The sequence below is a fragment of the Cibotium barometz genome, chromosome 9 (assembly GCF_041138505.1).
Source record: "Cibotium barometz isolate CiBa-2024 chromosome 9, ASM4113850v1, whole genome shotgun sequence".
NCBI classification, from domain to species: Eukaryota; Viridiplantae; Streptophyta; class Polypodiopsida; order Cyatheales; family Cibotiaceae; genus Cibotium; species Cibotium barometz.
In genome coordinates this window covers 34496063-34522209 of record NC_141054.1, presented here as the reverse complement: position 1 = coordinate 34522209, position 26147 = coordinate 34496063, and the positions used below count along the sequence as shown (strand labels likewise).

At 46.8% G+C, this 26147-nt stretch overlaps 1 protein-coding gene across 5 annotated transcripts in view; it reads right to left on the bottom strand.

The window, feature by feature from the left end:
- LOC147635513 (uncharacterized) overlaps positions 1-26147 on the bottom strand; it is a 142091-nt gene that overhangs the window by 69292 nt on the left and 46652 nt on the right. For 4 of the 5 annotated variants that reach the window (XM_086802814.1, XM_086802817.1, XM_086802816.1 and 1 more), the window contains 2 exons: positions 23757-23909; positions 21511-21594 (listed from right to left, as the gene is read on the bottom strand). In XM_086802814.1, the coding sequence (XP_086658940.1) occupies positions 21511-21594; positions 23757-23909 (237 nt within the window). The remainder of the gene's footprint in view (positions 1-21510; positions 21595-23756; positions 23910-26147) is intronic. The other variant, XM_086802815.1, reaches the window with a different exon arrangement.

The window sequence follows — 26147 nt, the reverse complement described above, 5'->3', positions numbered from 1 at the left end:
ACTAATTTTTCCCAGCATTATTACTTCAGGCTACTCTTTTGTGATGCATCTGAAAATTCAAACTGGAAACCTCAGTTAATTTTCTGGATTCCAGATGTTTCTATGCAAAGAAATTGTTCTCTATTCTTCAGCAAGATATTGAGAATGAGCTAGGCAGCATAAACTCACCAACTCCCATGCTTGAAGACAATAACCCTTAAGAGCGTCCCTACCCAAAGAATCACATATTGAACCATGAAAGGTTCATGCAACCACTACTAAGGCAAAAAAATATCAGCCTGCATGTCGGTTGTTGCCACATTTCCCATCAATGAATTCAGGTGTATGCTATCAATAAATCTGAAACAAAAGCACCTCAAGTTTGTATCATGAATGCTAAGATTTTGTAAGCAGATCCAAGCAGAGTTATGGGCCTCCACTTTCTCATATTGGTCTTGTCCCCACCTTTCGGGAAAAGGTGGATAACTTATAAGATCCTGTGTGTGAAAAGGGGGCATCATACCAGTACACCACACCTCCTGCAGTGCAGTAGTAACATCATCACCAATGTAATCCCAAAACTACAAATAGAAGGATGGAGAGATACCATCATCCCCTGGGCATTTGCCTTTTGAGAGGGCATGCAAAGCATGTCTCGTCTCATCCTTCGAAAAGGGGGCATCCAAAGAGGTGCACATATCATCTGTAATAAGCCTGGGCATGCACTCCTAGACTTTCTGTTGTGCAACATCTCTATGCAAAGAGTGGGCCTCTATAGAAAGCAAGGTCCCTCACCTTATTCGGATCAGCATGAAATTCTCCCTTAGAATCCTACAAGCATCTCAACTGTCCCTACTGTACATAGGTCCATGTGCTGGAAAAAACGGTTTGTTGCATCTGCCACCCATCTATGTCCAAAATGCATGATTAGCATAAAACGCAAACTCAGCCGCCTATCCATGCCCACCTATAACTCAGCTCTAATAGTGAACAAGAGATTTGGGATCCAAGGAGACTCGGGATGCTTCTAGTGTTCGCTCTGACGCGCAGCCAACCTACGTCAGAGAGCTCGCTCCTTGTCCAGAACCTCTTCTTTCTTGGCCAAGGCAACAGAGTAATAGTGCTGGCTAGTTCTCTACAAGGCCAAGGCAAGTCTGTCCCCCGAGAAGGGGGGGGGGGGGGGAGGGGGGGGCGCGGGGGGGGGGGGGGGGGGGGGGGGAGGGGGTGGTGTGATTGTTGGGTGCAGGATCATCACAAGGCCTCCAAATCTCTCTAACCTCCTAGGAGGCCTCTGCATCTTGATAGAGAGAGTCTAGGATGCAAACACGGGGTACACCCTTCTGCCTCCCTAGTTCCCTGGTGCACAAGACAACCAAGTAGTGATCTGATTTGGTAGTACTAGGCAAGATGGCAATAGAGCCTCCTCTATGCAGGCCCGAGTCATACACATAATCTATCCAACTGAGCAAAGATGCATCCATGCCCGCTTCTACGGATATGCCATGAGTAAGATAAAGAGTTAGGCCTCCTCTGGAAATCATCCTCTATCCAACAATCCATGCCATAGAAAGAGAGTATAAATCTCTCCCAGGCGGCTCTCTCCAAGGGGTGTGTTACCCTCACGGCCACCCTTTTTGTCCAATGGTTACTCAACCATGTTGAAGTCTCCTCCAAAATCCAATGATCAGCCTGGGGCAGCAGTTTTGTGATGGTGCCCTAGAGGGCCATCTTTATTTTTCATTTTCTGGTTTTTTATCCAAACATTGTGTCAGATCCACCATGATGTAACTTTTTGGTCTCATAGGTCATTATGGCCTTTTGAAGACGTTAATATAACATTTCATTTCCCTGTACATTAGCCGCATGATATTCAAAATACCCAACTTTTTTACTTTTTTTTTCCAGAAAGAGACTTCTATTAAGTATGAGAAAAACATACAACAATCACAGCTATAAGCCGGAAGAGAATAGAATCACCCCAATATGTAAGGTGATTTCAACCACCGAGGAGCATCATGATGCCATGTAAGACCTGTAGTAATAGAGGAAAAGAAGATGCCATGGTCCCATTCCCACATAAATATCACACGCTTCGCCTACGCAGAACAAGAGGGCCCCTGAATGCGAGCCAAAGTAGCCATAAGAGTGTGGATGATATCACCCCATATAGTACTAATGCACTGAGACCCAAAAATCTGGACACCCTCAATAGCCTCCGTGCATCTAGCTATCCAAATCTGCCATGCTGTAATACTCGCAATAATCTCCCAACTGGTGTCAATCCTCTATCTAGGGGGTGTATAATCAGAGTGAGGAACATCTTGCAATAGACCATGCTAGGCAATACCTCTACGAATGAAAAAAAAAGAATCTCTACCACTGCCCTCATAAAAAACTTGCGGACCGGACTGGGAGAGCCAAGCAACTGCCCCCCAAGTCACATGCATGGCTCGGCCACTCAATTTGCCCATAAGTTGAGCTACAGGACCCCAAATCTGCTGTGCAATGCTGCACCCCGATAGACAATGTTGTACGGACTCAGAATCTGCCGCACATCTAGGACAGGAAGGTGCTACACCGAAAACTGATCTCCACTGATTGGTAGGGAGACCACCATGTAAGAATAACCAAAAGAAATGAGAGATCTGGCTCCTTCTGTATGAGTGCCAAAGTCTATGCCAATATCTGCGCTGTATCACTGGAGAAATATCATAGCTCTCCCAATCAGGCCTGAGAGTAGGGATCCTATGCATCTGTCGAGTGAAAAGAAGCTTGGGATTCCGGACAGTGAAACTGAAAAAAGGAAGGCTTTTCAAAGGATCGAAGGCATCAATCCACTCCCACTCTCCTGGATCCCACTGAAGATATCTGATAAGACTGCCACCATATAGCCACAAACACCAAGAGCCATGAGTCACTATCTGAGGAGAAGGGTCAATGAACCAGTGCTTCCCCGAGCGACCAACAATCCTCACTGGACTAAGCATAGTGTTTGGTATGATCTCCTCCATACTACATCTCCTCAATCTCCCACCAGACATGATAGAATACATGAGGAAATCTGTATCCTCCTGGCCTAGCAGAGCAATGACCTGCAGAGGTATGCCTATCCTCGAAAAAACTCCCAGCCAACTCGGATGATAGTCTCCGTGAAAGGTCCCAGAAAGCCACTCATGCGGAATAGCTGCATCAATCTTATCAATACGAATGCGAGAGCCCCTAAGATGCTGAGTGGATGCAACTATCCGATCATCCGGAAGACTCTTAATGCGCATCTCTCCCATCCTGACCATTGCATATAACGACATGCACCAAGTGGCCGACCAGCCTCATCCGTAATGAACTCGTTCCACATAATAGGTTGTCGGTCAGCCTCGTCCAAAGACCTAGGAAGCCTTTGTCGCAAAAAATATCTTATGCTTCTCCATGCTCTGACAATGGCTGCAATAAGAGGGAAAGATGGTGCCCTAATATGAGCCTCTGTGAACAAAAAACGTGTGTTGGGCATCCAGTCTCTCCCGACCCTGGGTGTACATCTGGAAATCTGAGACAAGAAAAATCCTTCCAAGGCGGCTCAATGCCTGGTAGGAAACCTCTGACCACAAGTTTGCAAAGCAACGCCATGCATTTAATATCCGGATCGATAATATTCAAGCCCCCCTCTCTTTTGGGCTGAATAACTGTGAGCCAAGCTACCCTGGCACGAGTGTCTGAGGTGCCATCCAAGCCCGACCAGAGAAAATTGCGGATCAATCTCCACAATTGGCCAATGCACAGCATGAGAGAAGCACCAACAAGAGGCAATAAACCAAGCTGAGGCAAGCAAAACCTGACTAGCCACCAAAGCTCTCGAGGCTAAATCTAATCTCCTGGAGCTCCAATGGAGGAGCTTCTTCCGGATACTAATAAGTACCAGAGCAAACTACTGTGCAGGAGAAATATCAATCCCAACTTGGCATCCCAAATATCTAGCAGTACATCCTCGACTGATCCAAGTAAAACCAAGCTTTGCACCCCAATCAACTCTCGGTGAATGACTAACCCAAAAACCAACAGATTTGTGCCAATTAATGAGTGCCCCTCCTGCCAAACAGAACTCCTCTACTGCTACCCAGAAGGAACATAAGCATATATGTGAAGCCTCCAAAAACAGGGCAGTGTCATCAGTTAACTCAGAGTCAACCAACTCCTCATGACTACGAAGAGGCAACCTCAATTTTGAAATACCAGCAGTGGAGCGGAGAAAGATGCTCATGGCCTCTGCAACTATGATATATAATAAAGGGGCTAATGGGCAGCCCTGTCGTACTGTGCGAGAAACCTGAAACCGCTCTCCTCTATCATCGCAAGCAAGAACTCTACTGTGGGCATCACGATCCATGCATGAAACTCCCTTGATCCATCTCTGAGAGAAGCCCATATAACTAAGAGTACCCTCAAGAAAGTCCCAATCCACTCTATCATAGGCCTTCTCAAAATCCAAGAGCAGAATGGCTAAGGGCTGATTGCTTGCTTTAGCCCATTCGACGGCCTCCCAAAACGAGAAAATGTTATCAAAGATGCTCCTGCCGAGTAAGAATCCATTCTGGGTATGATGAATAGCATCCTGCAAAATTGGCTGCAATCTGATGCTCACTGCCTTGGCAAGAATCTTATAGGCAGTCCCAAGCAAGGTGATAGGTCTCCACTGGCCAATCAATGTCTTATCCCCGCTCTTAGGAATAAGATAACTAAGCCCCTCAGTGAGAGAAGGAGACATAGAACCTGTGTCCCACATCTCCTGCAAAGTCTATGTTATCTCAGGCCCAATCTCATCCCAAAAAGTAGTGAAAAAAACACGGGAGAGGCCATCCTTCCTCGGACACTTACCATGAGGTAAGGCATATAGAGCATGACTAAACTCCTACATAGAAAAAGGGGCATTCAGAGCGGCACACATCTCCTCGGTGATCAAATGTGGCAATGCAATCCAAACCTTCATCTGTGCCCTGTGTCTCATATCAGAATGCAGCTCAGCACTAAAAAGCTGGCAATAGAAATCGGTGGCAATCTGTCTAACCATGAGAGGATCTGAGTGAAGAGTGCCATGTGAATCCTACAACTACGTGACACTATCTCTGGCATGAGATGGGCCATGAGAAGCAAAGAAATGTTTGTTACATCCGTCACCCATCTGTGTCCAAAAGGATTCCTGGGCATGGAAACCATACTCCAAGCGCTGCTCAAGAGAGTGATGAAGTTCTGCTCTAATAGTACATAAAGAATCTGCAACCCATTGAGCATGAGGATGTTTCTCGTGCTCTTTCTGCAAGGCAGCCAATCTACGTCTAATAGCCCTTTCTAAGTCCAAGGCCTCTTCCCTCTTAGACAGGGCACATGTGTGATAAAAGTCACTAATATCACAGAGAGCAGAGGCCAGGCTTTGAGAGGCCTGTAAGAAGTCATCAGATCTCCAAATATCAAGCATACGACGCGATATTTCTGCATCGAAAAACAAATGATCAGGGATGCGTACATGGGGTGCTCATCCATGGCAATTCGGATCTCTAATACATAAAACCACTGGGCAATGATCCGATTTGGAAGTGCCTGTAGCAATCAGAGTATGTCCACCTCTGTCAAGCACCCAATCATCCACATAAAATCTGTCTAACCGTGCATAGATACATCCTACATCTCTTCTCCTGTTAGACCATGAATAAAGCAGAGTGGATGCACTCCTCAAAATGTCATCCTCATGCCAACAATCTCTACCATGAATGAAGAGTATAAACCTCAAAATGTCCGAGGGTTAGGGATCGTTGTGCCTGCCATCCCTAACCACAACCCAACGCTATGTGGTCTGCTGTGGCGAAGGGATGGTTGTGCCTGCCATCCCTAACCACAACCCAACGCTATGTGGTCTGCTGTGGCAAAGGAGCAGCTGGAGTCTCGGCATCTGCAAAAGGCCTCTGATGGGCAGGACCACGCGGCCTCCTAGCATGGCCCCTCGATCTGGGACAATCTCTAGCAATGTGACCCTGTCGACGACAAATCCGACACTCGTCAGGTCTGCCTGCAATCTCCATCCTCTGGCGGAAATGAGATCCGTCAGGTCTCTGAAGCATAACATGATCATCAGTAATCGATGGATCAGGAACAAGCACAAGGACCCGGGGTACACCATCAAGAGTGGCGGTAACGGCCGCGGAAGCTGAGGCGGGAGAGCTCGGGAGGATGGTACCTCTAGAACCTGGCCAAAGGATGCCCCTATGGAAGCTAAAAGCTTCTAATAGGACCGAGGAAGAGCAGGGAACCGTAGTGAGATCGGGGTAAGGCGCTGCTCCTCCACCACTGGATCAAAGCCCACCTGGTACTGAAAGAAGAAAATCTTCCTAGGACCAAGAGGAAAGGGGCTGCTAGCCAAAGCCTGAGAAGTAGCTTCTGAAGAATGAAAGTCCACCTGGAAGAAGCCTCGACCAAGTCAACGAGTATCCTAAAAGTGCACAATCAGCTCCGAAGGGAGAGCTGCTAGAAGCCATTCACGGGCCTGTGAACGAGAAGGGTGGGAACTATAAACTCTCGCAACAAGGGTAGTCTGGACCTCAAGGTCAATGTCGTGCTGAAGAGAGGTGAGCTCGTCTTGTAAAAAAATTGATGATTCTCCCGGCCAGTGGGGGTGATGAGAGATTGGCTGCGGCAGAAAAAGCCATAAGACCAATCAAGAAAAGTGGGCGGCCGACTTGAATCCAGATAAAATAGCTGCTGGGAAAACGGGAGCAGAGGAAGGGGGGGAAAGGCGGGGAGCAGTTGGGGAAGCAAGGGCAAAGGGGCAGGCGGGGGCAGCAGGGGGGCAGGCGGACTGAAGAAGGCAGGGGGCGGGCAGCGAAGGGGGAGGCGGGGCAGCATAAAAGGGGCTGGCGGGGGCAGCAAAAGGGGGCAGGCGAAGGCAGGCGGGGGGCAGCAGAGGGGCTGACGGGGGCAGACGGGGGCAGCTGAAGGGAAGGTGGGGCAAAAGGCGGGTTGGCGGGGGCAGCAAAAGGGGCAGGCGGGGACTGAATGGCTAGCGAAGGGCAGAAGTTGGGCAGGCGAAGGGGGGTGCGAAGGCAGCAGATGGGCAGGCGGGATCAGCAAAGAAACAGGCGGAGGACAGAGGGCAGGCGGGGGCAGCAGCGCAGGTTCACGTCACTTCAGCCGAGAATCCAGATCCCCTGTTTGATGAGGCCAATACCCAACTTTTTTCCCTCGTGCATAACCATGATCCATTGTACTCTAGCAGGTATGATAACACCATGGCCAATAACATGAGGAGAAAGTAATGCTAGCACTCAGATGCATAACCCACCTTTGGTAACCTATGCACAAGACCAAAAAGTGTCTAGAAAGGATCTTACCAATTTTACCACACTGAAGCATATCCAATTTGTAATCCTGCAGAAGCAACACATCCATAGGTCCACTTGTAATGGCAGGATGATGCCGATGCTTAACAAGGCGCATCCTACTGCGCGTGGGATGCTTCCCTAGACCCTGCACATTCCATGAGATAATCCTCAAGGTAAAGTGGAGGTTTTGATTCCGAACCTAAGCAACCACTTGGCTGGAGTCTGGACCCGCCTCCCTAATGCTATAGAAGGGGGTAATCCTTGGAGCGAAGTCCAATGTCTGCATGTTCACTCTATCCTGGACTCTGCACAGTCTCTGCATACGTGCACAATGCATGGGTGCCGTGCAAGACATCATGGCATATATCTTGTTGCACATCCTACAAGGCCTCATAAGATGGCAAGGTGTCCTGTGCATCCTGCATATTGTCTATCCCAAGCAAGGAGGACTCAACATAGTCATTCTACCCTGATGCAACATCCTTCTACGAGAATGACTCTGCAAACTCATTGCTCTGACCCAATACAGCATCACTGTGTACATTGTCTTTGGGAACCTGTGCCCCAGCGTTCCCACCTCGAGTGGCGGCCATGAGAGACAACCCGCCACTCCTAGCGCAAGGCTAGCCGAGACGGAGCATTTGGTTGCGTCGGTTGGGGAGCCCGTTTGCACCGCCTACTACAACCTCTAGCCCTAGGGAAATCTCACGCAAAGTGGCCCATCTAGTGACAGAACCGGCACTAGTCAGGTTTACCTAACGTCACCATACATTGCTTCAAGAGATAATTAGGTCCCGGAAGCAGTACAAAATCCCCAAAGGGCTCACTGTCACGAGCCAACACCTAACCTTGGGAACAGCATCAGCCGAGACAGTGACTACCTAGGTAACATAAGTGGGAAAAGCTGGGATGGTGGGCACCTGTAGGACCAGCTGAAAGGCAGTCCCAAGGGCCTCCAACGATGGCCAATAAGCATAAGGAAGGCCTAGGAATCTGACAGTAATAGGGTAACACTTCCGGTCTTCTTCGACAGGGTCAAAGTAGCTGGTCTAGGGTAGAAAGAAAATCTTCCTTGGGCCCAACTGCCCTTGCGCACTTCTGAGGCTGCCTCCTCTCTGTCAAATTCTACTTGGAAGAATCCTCTCCCAAGTAGCCTTACATTTTTAAATGGAGCACGAAGTTGGAATGCAATGCCGTTAGCACCCAATCACGAGCCTCCATACGTGAGGGGTGAGAGCCAAAGATGTTTCCAAGGGTTCGGATTGCTCCTCATCCGGGTTCAAGTCGGCCTTCTTTTTCGATTAGCATCATGGCTAATCATTCTCCCTCGGCCACGCGAACCACTACTTTTTCCGAAGACGAGCTCACGGTCCTTTTCGCCGAAATCGAGAAAGACTCCAAAACGATCCTCATTGCCAGAATCTTTGGATCTCACCCTTCCCGTCTCCAGGCTCGGGATTGGGACCTGGCAGCTCTGCCTTCCGACCTCGCTCCAAACTTTCGAGATGTCAGGTTGCTTGGAAGAGGTTTCTTCCAGGTGGATTTTGATTCCGAGGACGCAGCCTCATAGGTTTTGAAGGGCAGCCCTTTGAATTTGGGCCCGAGGAAGGTTTTTTTCCCTGCTCGAGCTATTTTGACCCTGTTGAGGAAGACCGGAACCGTTTCCCGATTACTCTCACATTCCCAGGTCTTCCTCGCGCATATTGGCCTATGCTAGAGGCCATCGGGTCCGCCTTTGGGCTGGTTCTTCAAGTGCCCCCCCTCCACGCTTTGCCGACATCTTCTGCCCAGGTGGTTACTGCCTCGGCGGATGCTGTCCCCAGGGTCATGGTTCTTGCCCGTGACTGTGAACTTTTTGAGGACTATGCTTTGCTTCCGGGCCCTAGTGGTCTTTTCAAGCAACGTATTGAGATTGCAGGTAAACCCGATCAGTGCCGGGTTTGTCACCAACAAGGTCACTTTGCTCGAGATTACCCTCGGGATCGAGGTCGCAGGAGGCCTTGCACCTCAGATACACGATGTTTCTAGGTAGAGGGATGTATCAGCTCATGCCTATTTGCAGGGAGATGATATATCATATCAGGATGATTTTGTTGAGTCATCTCAACTTGGAGGGGGCGATATGCAAGATGCTGATCATATATTGCAGGATTTTGAGCATGATGCCATTGCCCCACAGGGCGCACAGGTTTCTCGTACATATGCAGGTACTGTGCAGGGCCCCGGACAAGGGCATGTCAGTGGACTTTGCCGCATGGATTAACCCATCCTCCAACATTATGAGAGGCGTCCTCAGGCTGCCCATCGTCTTCATAGATCGGGGGTCAAACCCTCTTCTCTTCCATGAGAATCGTCTCATGGAATGTTTAGGGCCTTGGAGGGCTTCCCACCCGTGGTAGGAAGCGCCTTCTGAAGGACCAGCTTCACCCTGCTGTTACAGGAGGTTCTATGGATATACTTTTGTTGCAGGAACACAAATTGGATAGATCTCAGTGTGGCAAAACTGGTAAGATGCTTTCTAGCCACACCTTCTGGTCCTCCGCTATTGGGACTAGAGGGGGTGTTTGCATTTCAGTGGCAGCATCTATTATGCCTCATGTTATTGGGCACGGCGTTATCATCCCTGCTAGAGCGCAGTGGATCTTGATCATGCATGAGGGTCAGAAATTGGAAATCTTGAATAGTTATGCACCTAACGTGAGAGGTGAAAGGGTGGCCTTTTGGGACACCATTACAATTGTCATTCCCCAGGTTCATCATTGGATTGTGGGAGGAGACTTCAGTATGATTGGGCAACCTTCTGACAAGAAGGGTGGACGCAAAGGGAGTTTACACCCTTTGGAGCGAGCCTCATGGGAGAGGTTCACGCACTCTTTCTTTGGCAGGGATTGCTGGACTGACGATGACTTCCAGAGAAGGCCAAATTCCTTATCTTTCGCTTGGCGTAATCGCAGGAGCAGAGTTGAGAGAATCTTTGCACGTCTGCACAGATTTTGTGGATGATTTGTCCATGGACAGAGGAGGCACCATTGCTATTATGCCTGGCACCACCAAATCCAATCATTGCCACGTCATTTTGTGTCTCAGGGAGCCTGGGGCTCGCTCGGCCTCTCCCCGTGTCCGCATCCCTGACTCTCTTTATCTAGATGTGACATCACCTTGAGATCAGAGAGAGATGGAGATCTTGTGATGGTTCCGATCCTCGTCATAATATTGCGCTAGCTCTTGAGAGGACCAGCCATCATTATCATAGTGCTGCCTTGTCCAAGAAGAAGGAGGCTCTGGACAAGGAGAGAGCTATTAGGCGTACGATTGCTGCTCTTCAAAGGGAACATGAAAAGCATCCACATGCGTCTTGGATTACAGACCTCTTGACCACAGTTAGAGCAGAGCTGCAATTGGCCATGGACAGGAGGGCTGAGTTCGCGTTTCATGCGAACAAGGATTTTTGGACTCAGATGGATGGCAGATGCAACAAAGAGTTTTTTTGCAGCGCACAGGCTTTCCCATAGCAGGGATTTTGTGAGGTATTTGCAGGATTCACAGGGTGAGGTTCAGATTGAACCTAACAAGGTAAGGGGTATTGCTTCAAATTTTTATTGGTCTTTGTTGATTGCAGAGGTGCCATCTCCTCCGAGAGATGTGGCACAGCAGAAAGTCTGGGAGTGCATGCCCAAGCTCACTACAGATGCTATGTGTTCTTCCCTCGATGCCCCTTTATCGAAAGATGAATTCCTTCACACACTACATGCTCTTTCCAATGGTTCATGCCCAGGGGATGATGGTCTTTCTCTCGCCTTCTTTATTCTTCTTTGGGATCATATTGGAGATGCTATTACTGTTGCCCTTCAGGAAATGTGGCTGTCGGGTATGACGTCGCCTTACCTCACAGAGGGGCTGATTCACCTTATCCCCAAAAGTGGCGACAACACTGACATTAAACAATGGAGGCCCATAACTCTCCTTGGATGTGCATATAAGATCTTAACTAATGCCTTGAGTATAAGGTTGCAGTCGATTCTCCAAAGGACTATCCATGATACCGAGAATGGGTTCCTCCAAGGAAGGAGTATATTTGATAACATCTTTTCTTTCTAGGAAGCTGTCAAGTGGGCAAAGTCTATTCAGCAGCCTCTTGCCATTCTTTTGCTTGATTTTGAAAAAGCTGATGACAGAGTGGATTGGGATTTTTTGGAGGGCACTATGCCACATATGGGGTTTTCCCAAAATTGGATCAGAGGGGTGTCTTGCCTATACAGGGAGGCTCATAGAACTGTCTTAGCTTGTGGGGGGGGGACGGCGAGCGTTTTCAGATGTCCCGTTCGGTAAGGCAAGGCTGTCCCCTCGCCCCTTTACTGTATCTCATTGTAGGTGAGGCTATGAGCAGCTTTCTTCGGGCTGCCCATGGTGTTGTGGGTCTCAGGCTGCCTTTATGCACGGATGAAGAGTTTTTGGATTCTAAGTTAGCATATGATACGACGTTGTTCCTTGAGGCTTCACATGGTCGTTTATGTGCTTTCCGAACAGCCTTGGAGGCCTTCTATTTGGCAGAAGGAGCTACTATCAATTGGCATAAATCAGTTGGTTTTTGGATCAGTTATTCTCCTCTTGCAGATTGGGGTACAGATGTTGGTTTTGCTTGGATTGAGAGAGGATGCTCTGCCAGATACCTTGGTTGTTAGGTGGGCGTTGACATCTCCCCTGCACAACAATTTGCTCCAGTGCTCTTAAGCATTAAAAGCAAACTTCATCACAGCAGTAGGAGGAAGCTCAACTTGGCCTCTAGAGCTTTGGTGGTTAACTAAGTTTTGCTAGCCACGTCTTGGTTTATCGCTTCGTGTTGGATTTTTCATAAGGGCTGCATTGGCCAGCTTCCTCACCTTATTCGGAACTTTCTTTGGTCAGGCCTTGATGGAAATGCACACACCAGGGCCAGAGTTGCTTGGGAAACCATTATGAGGCCTAAGCAAGAAGGGGGATTGAATATCATTGACCCCGAGGTGCAATGTAAGGCTTTGCTCTGTAAGCTTGTTGTTAAGGGCTTTCTTCCAGGCACTGAGCAGTGGAAGGACTTTCTCATGCAGCAGATTACAAAGTGTGTCCCTATTCGCAAAGGTGACTGGACTCTCAGCTCACACTTTATTTTTTCAGATGTAGTTCACCGCTCCCCTTCATCCCCCCTAGATAGGTCCCTCTTAAAGGGGTGGGACTGCCTGAGGAGTTTTTTGGTACACATCCCCCCGCGTTCAGCGGAGGAAGCTAACCCCAGCAGGCCATTCTAAGGAATGATTTGATCTTAGATGGGCATGGTAGGCCTCTTGGGGCAGCTATGCATATTCTCTGGGTTGGCTGGCAGACCCTTTGCCCCACAGTGCTGGCTTGGAAGAGGTTTCAAAGCCTTACCGAGGTGCAAAGATTGGACATCACGCAGCACTTGAGAGGTTCTAGCTGGAGGATTGCAAAGATTGATGCAGCCATTCCCAACCACTTGATTATTGGATCTTTTTTGGAAGGTCGTCATGATTCTTTCTTTGGGGTTTTCTCTGGGACAAGTGTTCCTCTTCAGGTTATGGGTATCTCCTTGCCTAGGGAGGATTATGTACTGATCTTTTTTTCTATACAGGATGGATGGCAGCTAGAGAGATGTGATGTGCAGGACCTTATTGAGGGCCCCCAAATTCGTTCAGTAAAAGTTGTTGGCAAGTTAAGGAAGCACATCTTTGTTGACACCCCCCCGCCCCCCACCCCCCCCCCCAGGGATGATCACAAAGAGTGTTAGCCTTTGGTTGTATGGTGGCTATCCTATCAGACATTTGCCTTGGGACCCCGGTGAGTGCGAGTGGAAGGATGCTTGTAATCCTTTGAAAAGCATGCCTGTTTTCAATTATATGGTGCGGAATGCCAGACATCTTATCTTGGGACACATTAAGAGTGTCCCTACTCTTAGACCCCATTGGGAGTCCTACGGCATTTCGATTGACATTCAGAGGGCATTTTGGCGGAGATTGTGGCACTCTTATAGGAAGCCAAAGATTTCCTCCTTTATCTGGGTTTCCCTTTATGGTGGTCTGGCCACCAATCAGTGGAGGTCTGTTACTGGTGCTTGCCTAGCATGCCCTAGATGTGCAGGAGTTTCGGAGTGAGTTTACCATTGCTCATGGGAATGCAGGGAAGCACAGAGGGTTCGGTCTGCGATTGCACACCTCTTTGGTAGGATTAAGAGGGATGCTATCATTTCTTTTGGTTCTGTCATTTGGTTGACACAGTCTGGGCCTCAGCTGAGGTTGGAGGGGACTGACAGGAGCTTGGCCATTTTGGTTAGGCAAGGAGTTGCTCAGCAGTGTTGTCTTCGAGATTTGCCACTTTCACACTTTGTCCCTCCGACAGCACAGAGGTTAAACAGTTCTTGAGAGATTATTGCTAGCATCTCAGCATGGAATATCTCGAAGGCTAGATGCACTGAGGCCATTGAGGGTACTCCCGTTCTTGTTTCTCAGTGTCTTTGCAGGATTTGGAGTGATATTATTCACACCATTATGGCTACCTGGGCCAAAATCCAGGGATCTTCGAGGGCTGCGGAGAGGAAGCACGCCCAGTTTATGAGAGAGTGGGACATTGGTATCTTTTTCACATCCTCTCATTCCGGACCCTATTGGCAACACAGGTTCCTGATTAGTTGAGATCTCCACCTTGCTTGGTGTGAAATCTCCATTTTGTAAAATTTTTCATACTTGATAGAAGTCTCCTTTCTGGAAAAAAAAAAAAAAAAAAAAAGATGTTTCCAATGAGTAACATATTGGGTCTTTCTCAATTTTGGCGAAGAGGGCCGCAAGCCCATCTTGAGAGAAATGCATTGTTCGCCCGGCCGGAGGGGATTGATTAGCAATGGTGCTAATCAAGAAAAAAGGCAAACTTGAACCTTGATTAAGACTAATCCATGCTTGAGCAAGGCGGAGGAAAAGGGCAGCTGAGAGGAGGGAGGCTGAGGAAATATCAAGAAGGGGAGGAGAGGGCAGCAAAGAGGACAGGTGGCTAAATAGGGCAAGAGGACAAGCAAGACAGAGAAAAAGAAAACAGGGGAAGGAGCAAGGGCAAAGCTGGAATACAGGCACTACATGCTACCCCTCTTTTTGGTAGTCTCGGGTGCTTTCATGAAGCTTTTCTCTACAATGGGGATCTCCCCTTTTCAGTTAAATAAGATGATATTTTTTCAGACTCTCACAAGCATGGCTTACCTTTTTCTCCTTTCATGACATTAGCTCGATTTGACTGCTTCAAACTCTAAACTGTTTATAAAATAATTTCTCTGCCTTTTTAAAATGCCAATAGGAAACTTGTTTTTTTATAATATATGCATAATCACTTTTAAAAATGTTATCAAAATTTTTTGATCTATTTTTTCTTTTTAGAAAACTCCAAAAGGAGAACAAGTCTTTTTTTTGGGAATGTCTATAGGCTCAAGTTCCTTAACTTTGTTGAATTTTTATGAACCACAAATTTCAAAAATATTGAAGATATGGTGTCTTTGCAAAAAAGAGGAGGAATCAAAAAAAAGAACTAATTAGATTGCTTTTGTAAAGAAGTTGCTAAAGAGAGGAATCAAATAGAAACAACAGATTCGATTTCTTTGGTATATAAGTTGCCCCCAGAGGCAAGTTTTTTTTTTTTTTTCAAAAATAGACTTCTATTAAGTATGAAATGAAATGAAATGTTATATTAACGTCTTCAAAAGGCCATAATGACCTATGAGACCAAAAAGTTACATCATGGTGGATCTGATACAATGTCAGGATAAAAAACCAGAAAATGAAAAATAAAGATGATACTACTAGAGCCTAGAAAATGAAACTAGAACTGGAAGGTAAACAGAGAAAAACATACAACAATCACAGCTATAAGCCGGAAGAGAATAGAATCACCCCAATATGTAAGGTGATTTCAACCACTGAGGAACATCATGATGCCATGTAAGACCTGTGGTACTAGAGGAAAAGAAGATGCCATGGTCCCATTCCCGCATAAATATCACACGCTTCGCCTGCGCAGAATGAGAGGGCCCCTGAATGCGAGCCCAAGTAGCCATAAGAGTGTGGATGATATCACCCCATATAGTACTAATGCACTGAGACCCAAAAATATAGACACCCTCAATAGCCTCCGTGCATCTAGCTCTCTAGATCTGCCATGCTGTAATACTCGCAATAATCTCCCAACTGGTGTCAATCCTCTGTCTAGGGGGTGTATAATCAAAGTGAGGAACATCTTGCAATAGACCATGCTAGGCAATACCTCTACGAATGAAAAAAACAGAATCTGTACCACTGCCCTCATAAAAAAGTTGCCGACCGGACTGGGAGAGCCAAGCAACTGCTCCCCAAGTCACATCCATGGCTCGGCCACTCCATTTGCCCATTAGTTGGGCTACAGGACCCCAAATCTGCTGTGCAATGCTGCAGCTCCATAGACAATGTTGTACGGACTCAGAATCTGCCGCACATCTAGGACAGGAACGTGCTACACCGAAAATTGATCTCCACAAATTGATAGGGATACCACCATGTAAGAATAACCAAAAGAAATGAGAGATCTGGCTCCTTCTGTATGAGTGCCAAAGTCTATGCCAATATCTGCACTGTATCACTGGAGAAATATCATAGCTCTCCCAATGAGGCCTGAGAGTAGGGATCCTATGCATCTGTCGAGTGAGGAGAAGTTTGGCATTCCGAACAGTGAAACTGAAGAAACGAAGGCTTTTCAAAGGATCGTAGGCATCAATCCACTCCCACTCTCCTGGATCCCACTGAAGATATCTGATGGGACTGCCACCATATAGCCACAAACACCAAGAGCCATGAGTCACTATCTGAGGAGAAGGGTCAATGAACCAGTGCTTCCCCGAGCGACAACAATCCTCACTGGACTACGCCTAGTGTTTGGTATGATCTCCTCCATACTACATCTCCTCAATCTCCCATCAAGCATGATAGAATACATGAGGAAATCTGTGGCCTAGCAGAGCAATGACTTGCAGAGGTAAGCCTATCCACGAAAATACTCCCAGCCAACTCGGATGATAGTCTCCGTGAAAGGTCCCAGAAAGCCACTCATGCGCATCAATCTTATCAATACGAATGCGAGAGCCCGTAAGATGCTGAGTGGATGCAACACTCCGATCCTCTGGAAGACTCTTAAAGGTCTGCCATGCAAGAACTGTGTATGTGCATCTCTCCCATCCTGACCATTGCATATAACCAGATGCACCAAGTGGCCGACTAGCCTCATCCCTAATAAACTTGTTCCACATAATAGGTTGTCGGTCAACCTCGTCCAAAGACCTAGGAAGCCTTTGTCGCAAAAAATATCTCATGCTTCTCCATGCTCTGACAATGGCTGCAATAAGAGGGAAAGATGGTGCCCTAATATCAGCCTCTGTGAACAAAAAACGTGTGTTGGGCATCCAGTCTCTCCTGACCTTGGGTGTACATCTGGAAATCTGAGACAAGAAAAAATCCTTCCAAGGTGGCTCAATGCCTGGTAGGAAACCTCTGACCACAAGTTTGCAAAGCAACGCCCAGCATTGAACATCCGGATCGATAATATTCAAGCCCCCCTCTCTTTTGGGCTAAATAACTGTGAGCCAAGCTACCCTGGCACGAGTGTCTGAGGTGCCATCCAAGCCCGACCAGAGAAAATTGCGGATCAATCTCCACAAATGCCAATGCACGCACGAGAGAAGCACCAACAAGAGGCGATAAACCAAGCTGAGGCAAGCAAAACCTGATTAGCCACCAAAGCTCTGGAGGCTAAATCTAATCTCCTGGAGCTCCAATGGAGGAGCTTCTTCCGGATACTCATAAGTACCAGAGCAAACTGTTGTGCAGGAGAAATATCAATCCCAACTTGGCATCCCAAATATCTAGCAGTACATCCTCTGCTGATCCAAGTAAAACCAAGCTCTGCACCCCAATCAACTCTCGGTGAATCACTAACCCAAAAACTAACAGATTTGTGCCAATTAATGAGTGCCCCTGCTGCCAAACAGAACTCCTCTACTGCTACCCAGAAGAAACATAAGCATATATGTAGAGCCTCCAAAAACAGGGCACTGTCATCAGCCAACTCAGAGTCAACCAACTCCTCATGACTACGAAGAGGCAACCTCAATCCTGAAATACCAGCAGTGGAGCGGAGAAAGATGCTCATGGCCTCTGCAACTATGATATATAATAAATGGGCTAATGGACATCCCTGTCATACTAAGCGAGAAATCTGAAACCGCTCTCCTCTATCACCGCAAGCAAGAACTCTACTGTGGGCATCACGATACATGCATGAAACTCCCTTGATCCATCTCTGAGAGAAGCCCATATGACTAAGAGTATCCTCAAGAAAGTCCCAATCCACTCTATCATAGGCCTTCTCAAAATCCAAGAGCAGAATGGCTAAGGGCTGATTGCTCGCTTTAGCCCATTCGACGGCCTCCCAAAACGAGAAAATGTTATCAAAGATGCTCCTGCCATGTAAGAATCCATTCTGGGTATCATGAATAACATCCTGCAAAATTGGATGCAATCTGATGCTCACTGCCTTAGCAAGAATCTTATAGGCAGTCCCAAGTAAGGTGATAGGTCTCCACTGGCCAATCAAGAATCCATTCTGGGTATCATGAATAACATCCTGCAAAATTGGATGCAATCTGATGCTCACTGCCTTAGCAAGAATCTTATAGGCAGTCCCAAGTAAGGTGATAGGTCTCCACTGGCCAATCAATGTCTTATCCCCGCTCTTAGCAATAAGATAAATAAGTCCCTCAGTGAGAGAAGAAGGCATAGAACCTGTGTCCCACATCTCCTGCAAAGCCGATGTTATCTCAGCCCCAATTTCATCCCAAAAAGTAGTGAAAAAAACAGGGGAGAGGGCATCCTCCCCTGGACATTTCCCATGAGGTAAGGCATGAAGAGCATGACTGAACTCCTGCATAGAAAAAGGGGCATCCAGAGCGGCACACATCTCCTCGGTGATCAAATATGGCAATGCATTCCAAACCTTCCTCAATGCCCTGTGTCTCAGATCAGAATGCAGCTCAGCACTAAAAAGCTGGCAATAGAAATCGGTGACAATCTGTCTAACCATGAGAGGATCTGAGTGAAGAGTGCCATGTGAATCTTGCAATTGCCTAACACTATCTTTGGCATGAGATGGGCCGTGAGAAGCAAAGAAATGTTTGTTACATCTGCCACCCATGTGTGTCCAAAAGGATTCCTGGGCATGGAAACGATACTCCGCGCGCTACTCAAGAGAGTGATGAAGTTCTGCTCTAGTAATACATAAAGAATCTCCAACCCATTGAGCATGAGGATGTTTCTCGTGCTCTTTCTGCAAGGCAGCCAATCTACGTCTAATAGCCCTTGCTAAGTCCAAGGCCTCTTGCCTCTTAGGCAAGGCACATGTGTGATAAAAGTCACTAATATCACAAAGAGCAGAGGCCAGGCTTTGAGGGGCCTGTAAGAAGTCATGAGATCTCCAAATATCAAGCATACGAAGCGATATTTCTGCATTCGAAAACAAATGATCAGGGATGCGTACATGGGGTGCTCATCCATGGCAATTCGGATCTCTAATACATAAAACCACTGGGCAATGATCCGATTTGGAGGTGCCTCTAGCAGTCAAAGTATGTCCACCTCTGTCAAGCACCCAATCATCCACATAAAATCTGTCTAACCGTGCATAGATACATCCTGCATCTCTTCTCCTGTTAGACCATGAATAAAGCAGAGTGGATGGACTCCTCAAAATGTCATCCTCATGCCAACAATCTCTACAATGAAAAGAGAATATAAACCTCTCCCAAGACGCTCTTTCAAGAGGATGCACCAAGCCCTCATATCCACCTCTTTTATCCGTTGGCATCTCAACCATGTTAAAATCCCCACCAATAATCCAATGGTCGGCAAGAGGCATCAATGTAGTGAGAGATTTCCAAAAGGCAATCCTCTCACCTCTATGGTTAGGAGCATAGAGGTTGAGAATACCAATGCGTGCAGTACCCTGCATAAGAAGGATCCACTGCGCTCTCGCAGGCAAAATGACACCATGTCCAATGATGCAAGGCAAGATCAAAGCTAAAACAGAGATACAAACACCACCCTTGGTACCAACAGCCGGTGACCAAAAGGTGTGTCCCGAGAGAAGCTTGCCTGATCTCCCACACTGACTAGCATCCAGTTTATGCTCTTGCAAGAGCAATATGTCCATAGGTCCACCTGTGGACTGCACAATGAAGCTGGGTTTTTACAATTTGTTTCCGTCGACGCGGAAAAAAACCCCCAAGACCCTGAATGTTCCAAGAGACAATCCTCATAAAGACTCACCGTAGGAACGACCTGATCTCGTGGTCGACGAAGGACCCTCTTTAGAGGCGGAAGTACGTCTCACATAGGTAAGGGAGGGAAAATCTGACAATGTAAACCTTACCTCTCTCTCCGACTCCGGCGAAAAGCCAGGGCTAGTCCTCAGAACTGGAGAGGTACCATGACAATGCGAATGTGCAACATCATCCTCAAGGGTGCAATCATCCTGTAAATGTAATGCAGCATCCTCTTGTGAGAGATCCAGATCATGTGCCTGCAAGGCCTCATCCTCCAAAAAAGGATCAACATCCTGTGAGGCAAGAGCTGCCTAGGGGTTAGGGTGCTCCACAAGGAGTGTGGGTGAAGGGGCCGGTACGGGGGTCCGAGGGTGCCTGCCATCCCTAACCACAACCCAACGCTGTGTGGTCTGCTGTGGCAAAGGAGCATCTGGAGTCTCGGCATCTACAGAAGGCCTCTTATGGGCAGGACCACGCCGCCTCCTAGCATGGCCCCTCGATCTGGGACAATCTCTAGCAATGTGACCCTGTCGACGACAAATCCGACACTGGTCAGGTCTGCCTGCAATCTCCATCCTCTGGCGGAAATGAGATCCGTCAGGTCTCTGAAGCATAACATGATCATCAGTAATCGATGGATCAGGAACAAGCACAAGGACCCGGGGTACACCATCAAGAGTGGCAGTAACGGCCGCGGAAGCTAAGGCGGGAGAGCTCGGGAGGATTGGTACCTCTAGAACCTGGCCAAATGCTGCCCCTATGGAAGCTAAAAGCTTCTAATAGGACCGAGGAAGAGCAGGGAACCGTAGTGAGACCGGGGTAAGGCGCTGATCCTCCACCACTCGATCAAAGCCCACCTGGTACTGAAAGAAGAAAATCTTCCTAGGACCAAGAGGAAAGGGGCTGCTAGCCAAAGCCTGAGAAGTAGCTTCTGAAGAATGAAAGTCCACCTGGAAGAAGCCTCGACCAAGTAAACGAGTATCCTGAAAGTGCACAATCAGCTCCGAAGGGAGAACTGCTAGAAGCCATTCACGGGCCTGTGAACGAGAAGGGTGGGAACCATAAACTCTCGCAACAAGGGTAGTCTGGACCTCAATGTCAATGTCGTGCTGAAGAGAGGTGAGCTCGTCTTGTGAAAAATTGATGATTCTCCCGGCCAGTGGGGGTGATGAGAGATTTGCTGCGGCAGAAAAAGCCATAAGACCAATCAAGAAAAGTGGGCGGCCGACTTGAATCCAGATAAAATAGCTGCTGGGAAAACGGGAGCAGAGGAAGGGGGGCAAAGGCGGGGAGCAGCTGGGGAAGCAAGGGTAAAGGGGCAGGCGGGGGCAGCAGAGAGGCAGGCGGGGACTAAAGAAGGCAGGGGGCGGGCAGCGAAGGGGAAGGCGGGGCAGCAAAAGGGGGGGCTGGCGGGGGCAGCAAAAGGGGGGCAGGCGAAGGCAGGCGGGGGGGCAGCAGAGGGGCTGACGGGGGCAGACGGGGGCAGCTGAAGGGCAGGTGGGGCAGCAAAAGGGGGCAGGCGGTGGGCAGCAGAGGGGCTAGCGGGGGTAGCTGAAGGGCAGGCAGGGACTGAAAGGCTAGCGAAGGGCAGAAGTTGGGCAGGCGAAGGGGGGTGCGAAGGCAGCAGATGGGCAGGCGAAGGCAGCAGAGGCAGGCGGGAGCAGCAAAGAAACAGGCGGAGGCAACAGAGGGCAGGCGGGGGCAGCAGCGCAGGTTCACGTCACTTCAGCACGTCAAAATTTCTTCACAAAAAAAGAGGCAAGTTTTTAAATGTTGCTGGAAAAGAATACTACATGCCTTTTCATTGGAAATCAGATTTTGAACCACCGTGTCGGTCAATGAATCTCTAAAAGCATAACGCTCGAGATGAAGACCGTGTATCTAGAATTTGCATCAAACAAGAAGTAAAATATCAGATGTATTCTTGTCATTTCAAAAATATTTAAACAATTTCAGTCTCAAAAGAAATTAAACTTTTCTAACAATTTCTGTGTAGATCACCTGCTTCAAATTCAAACCAAACATGTTACCAAAAGAATGAAAGGACGATTTCACATGGCGATTATGAAGCAAAATAAATTTCAGATTAAACGCAATACTGCAAATAGCAGTATATTGTTTTATCATCTTGAAAGAAAAAAAAAGCTCCTCTGTGGAAACTTTCACAAAACGTTTCATGCAGGTCAAAACAAGCTAATCAAAAATCGGTTTCTAAAATGCCTGGCAACTATGGTTTGGTCAGGACCTTAGCTCTTTTCTTGAGGTTACAGCAGGCATTCAATGGTTTTGTAATTGCATAGTAGTAGCCTTGCTTTTATCTTCTATTGAAGCTCAAACACAAAGCATGGCAACATCAAGGTAGATTCTTCATGTCATGGAGACACTTTTTACTTATCTCATCAGTGTATTACTAACTTGCAGACAGTTGAGTATCAAAAACTCTCCACATGTGCACATAATCTATCACTTTTCTCATCACTGTATTACTAGCTTGCAGTTTGAGTATGAAACACTTTCCACACGTGCAAATAATCTATCACTTTCGCTTTTATTGTGCAGCGAAAGAATCATTCTTGGATACATGGTCCAAAGATTTACTCTTTTTATCCAATCCTCACAACATAGAAGGAAGTTACTATGCTCCGTTTTGGCTATGCTAGATGTTATTGCTTCAACTGTTAAGATTGATATTCCCTGTTCTTCTGTCTTTAGGCTTCTTTTGTACATGATTTATGATTTATAGAGGTTTGGCTGTGTTATGGTGTCTTGTACCATTCAGAAAGTTTCTCATTCTCAACATACGTTCAACATACGTTCAACATTCATCATTCATCCTCGAGGGTTCGCTCTCCAGGCCTTTAGGGGGTTTGCTCTCCACCCCTTTGGAGGGTGCGCTCTCTAATATACCTCTGCATGACCCCACTCAGTGAAAATCATGGCAGATGAACAAACCATAACACGCCACGATATGCGAACCAGCATACGAAAGCATAGCACTTCTACCTACTATCATGAAAAATCAATTTAAGATGTAGAAAGCATAGAGCATAAAACATAAAATTTTACCAAAAATAAAATTGGATTCACCACAAAATTTGGCAATAACAAGACCTCATGAAATAAATTCATTAAATTGGGGTTTTTTTACAAAAAGTACAGAAGTACCAAAACATCTGGTGTTAAAGAGTTTCCCAAGTTGACCCATGGAATGGATTAAGCATCCCGTCATAATTCTGGTTCTATGAAATCGGTTTTATCAAGCCACTCATGGATCCATGCAACGTGTGTATTCCTATATGAACGTACCATGCATCTCCGAGCACCCAAACAACCATACTCTTTTGGACCAGTGTACAACAACTATCTGCATAACAATGATCTTCCACTTTCCTCTTGCTCCAAAGGTACCCCCAAATCGATAGTGCTTAGATATCCAGCCCAAGATGTGTGCACAGTGAGGAAATTCCGACGTTGCCATCAGTTATTAAGCCATTCTTTCTTTTCGTCTATTGGAAAAAAAAATCCCAAAGGCACAATAAAGATGTTGCATACATTTTTACTCAATCTATCCCTGTGTGCTTGATTCTTGAAGCTTTTGGTTTTTCTAGATTACACATTTAAGTATATTCTTCTTTGCCTCCATGTTGCCCAGATGAAAGTTGACAACAAATAAAGTGATGAGACAAGAAGGCCAATCAGGGTCTACTTTCAAGCTTAGACAATGTGGAATCAAAAAAGGCATTCCAAGTTATATATTGAGCTGAGCGATTATCTGTTCCTCAAGTATTCCATTTCAATTTTGTGACTGGAAACTTTATTGTGAGGCCCAAGTGCAAGGTTTTAGCAGCCACAAAGTGGCTTTTTAAAAGAAACTTAAAAGACTGCTTGCATTCATGTATAAGAGGCTAATTTGAGTACGCAGAATTTCCTGGAATGCACCTGTCAGCATTACTGAGGATAACTAATCCTTTACATGAAAAGAACAAAAGTTTTAATACAGTTGGTGCACTCAATACCAAAAACAAAAGAGGGCCTGAGTGTACCGTCAAAAATACTATCTGAAGCATGGAAATGCTACCATCGTTACTCCCAAGTGCCACATAATCTTGCTTAGGACGGGACCTGACAGCCCAAACCCAGTCAGCAGTCTCACACAAAGTTGCAAGCTTGACACCTTCCTTCGTGTAAAATAACACCTGGAATGCGATTGAACATCGAATAAAATTATGGGTCTAGGTTCTCAGAGATCATCAATACAAATCATGCAGAGAAACATACAGCCTGAATTTCAAACACACTGGAAAAATAATCCAAAAACCTTCCTCATTCATATGATAATTCTCAGGTGCATACTAGTCACTGGGTAGTTAGCCCCTACAGGCACAAAGGCATTGTAGATCTCAAAAATGATATCAATGTCATCAAAAAGGATAAAAAATAGGTGGTTTGATGTATTGGTCAGGATGCCATAAAATCTTCCATTTCCAGCCATTAAATGTACATAACATCAAAAAATAAAAGCAGCATGTGGGTAAGTATGGTGCGTATGAACAAAACAGAGCTATGTAATATTTTAAAGGTGCTAGGAATCAGCAAATAAGACAAAAGTACAACAATACAAGCCCAAAAAAAAAAAAAATCCTGCAGTAAGGCTTACGAATAAAATTTCAAAAAAAAATTATTATTTTTTTCAGAAAGGAGACTTCTATTAAGTATGACAAAATTTTACAAAATGGAGATTTCACACCAAGCAAGGTGGAGATCTCAACCAAAATGGAGATTTCACACCAAGCAAGGTGGAGATCTCAACCAATCAGGAGCCCTGTGCTGCCAATAGGGTCCCGAATGAGAGGATGTGAAAAAGATACCAATGTCCCACTCTCTCATAAACTGGCCGCGCTTCCTCTCCGCAGCCCTCAAAGATCCCTCGATTCTGGCCCAAATAGCCATAATGGTGTGAATAATATCATTCCAAATCCTGCAAAGACACTAACAAACAAGAATGGGAGTACCCTCAATGGCCTCGGTGCATCTAGCCTTCTAGATATTCCAGGCTGAGATGCTAACAATAATCTCCTAAGAGCTGTCTAACCTTTGTGCCGGAGGGACAAAGTGTGAAAGTGGCAAATCCTGAAGACAACACTGCCGAGCAACTCCTTGTTGCCTAACCATAATGGCTAAGCTCCTGTCAATCCCCTCGAATCTCAGCTGAGGCCCAAACTATGTCAACCAAATCATAGAACCAAAAGAAATGATAGCATCCCTCTTCATCCTACCAAAGAGGTGTGCAATCGCAGACCAAACCCTCTGTGCTTCCCTGCATTCCCACATGGTAAACTGACTCTGAAACTCCTACACATCAAGGGCATGTTGGGCAAGCACTAGTAAAACAAACCTCCACTAATTGGTGGCCAGACCACCATGAAGAGAAACCCAGATAAAGGAGAAAATCTGTGGCTTCCTATAAGAATGCCACAATCTCCACCAAAATACCCTCTGAATGTCAATCGAAATGCCGTAAGATTCCCAATGGGGTCTAAGAGTAGGGACACTCTGAATGTGTCCCAAGATAAGATATCTGGCATTCCGCACCGTATAACTAAAAAAAGGCATGCCTTTCAAAGGGTTACAAGCATTCTTCCACTCCCACTCAGCGGGGTCCCAATGCAAATGTCTAATAGGGCAGCCACCATACAACCAAAGGCTAACACTCTCTGTGATCATCCCTGGGGGAGGGGGGGGGGTTCAACGCTCCCTGAGACACAAAACGACGGAGCAATGATCGGATTTGGTGGTGCCAGGCATAATAGCAATGGTGCCTCCTCTGTCCAAGGACCAATCATCCACATAAAACCTGTCCAGACGTGCAAAGATGCTCTCATCCCCGCTCCTGCGGTTATGACAAGAGAAAGATAAGGAATTTGGCCTTCTCTGGAAGTCATCCTTAGTCCAGCAATCCCTGCCAAAAAAGGAAAGCGTGAACCTCTCCCATGAGGTTCCCTGCAAAGGGTGTAAACCCCCTGTTGGTGACAAACCCGGCACTGATCGAGTTTACTTGCAATCTCCATACGTTGCTTCAAAGGGCCACAAAGGCCTGGAAGTAAAACATAGTCCTCAAAGAGCTCAATGTCATGGGCAAGAACCATGACCCTGGGGACAACATCCGCCGAGGCAGTGACCACCTGGGCAGAAGATGTCGGCAAGGCGTGGAGGGGGAGGCACTTGAAGAACCAGCTCAAAGGCAGACCCGATGGCCTCTAACATAGGCCAATATGTGCGAGGAAGACCTGGGAATCTGAGAGTAATCGGGAAACGGTTCCGGTCTTTCTCAAAAAGGTCAAAATAGCTAGAGTAGGGAAGAAAGAATATCTTCCTCGGGCCCAATGGCAAAGGGCTGCCCTTCAAAACCTCTGAGGCTGCGTCCTCAGAATCAA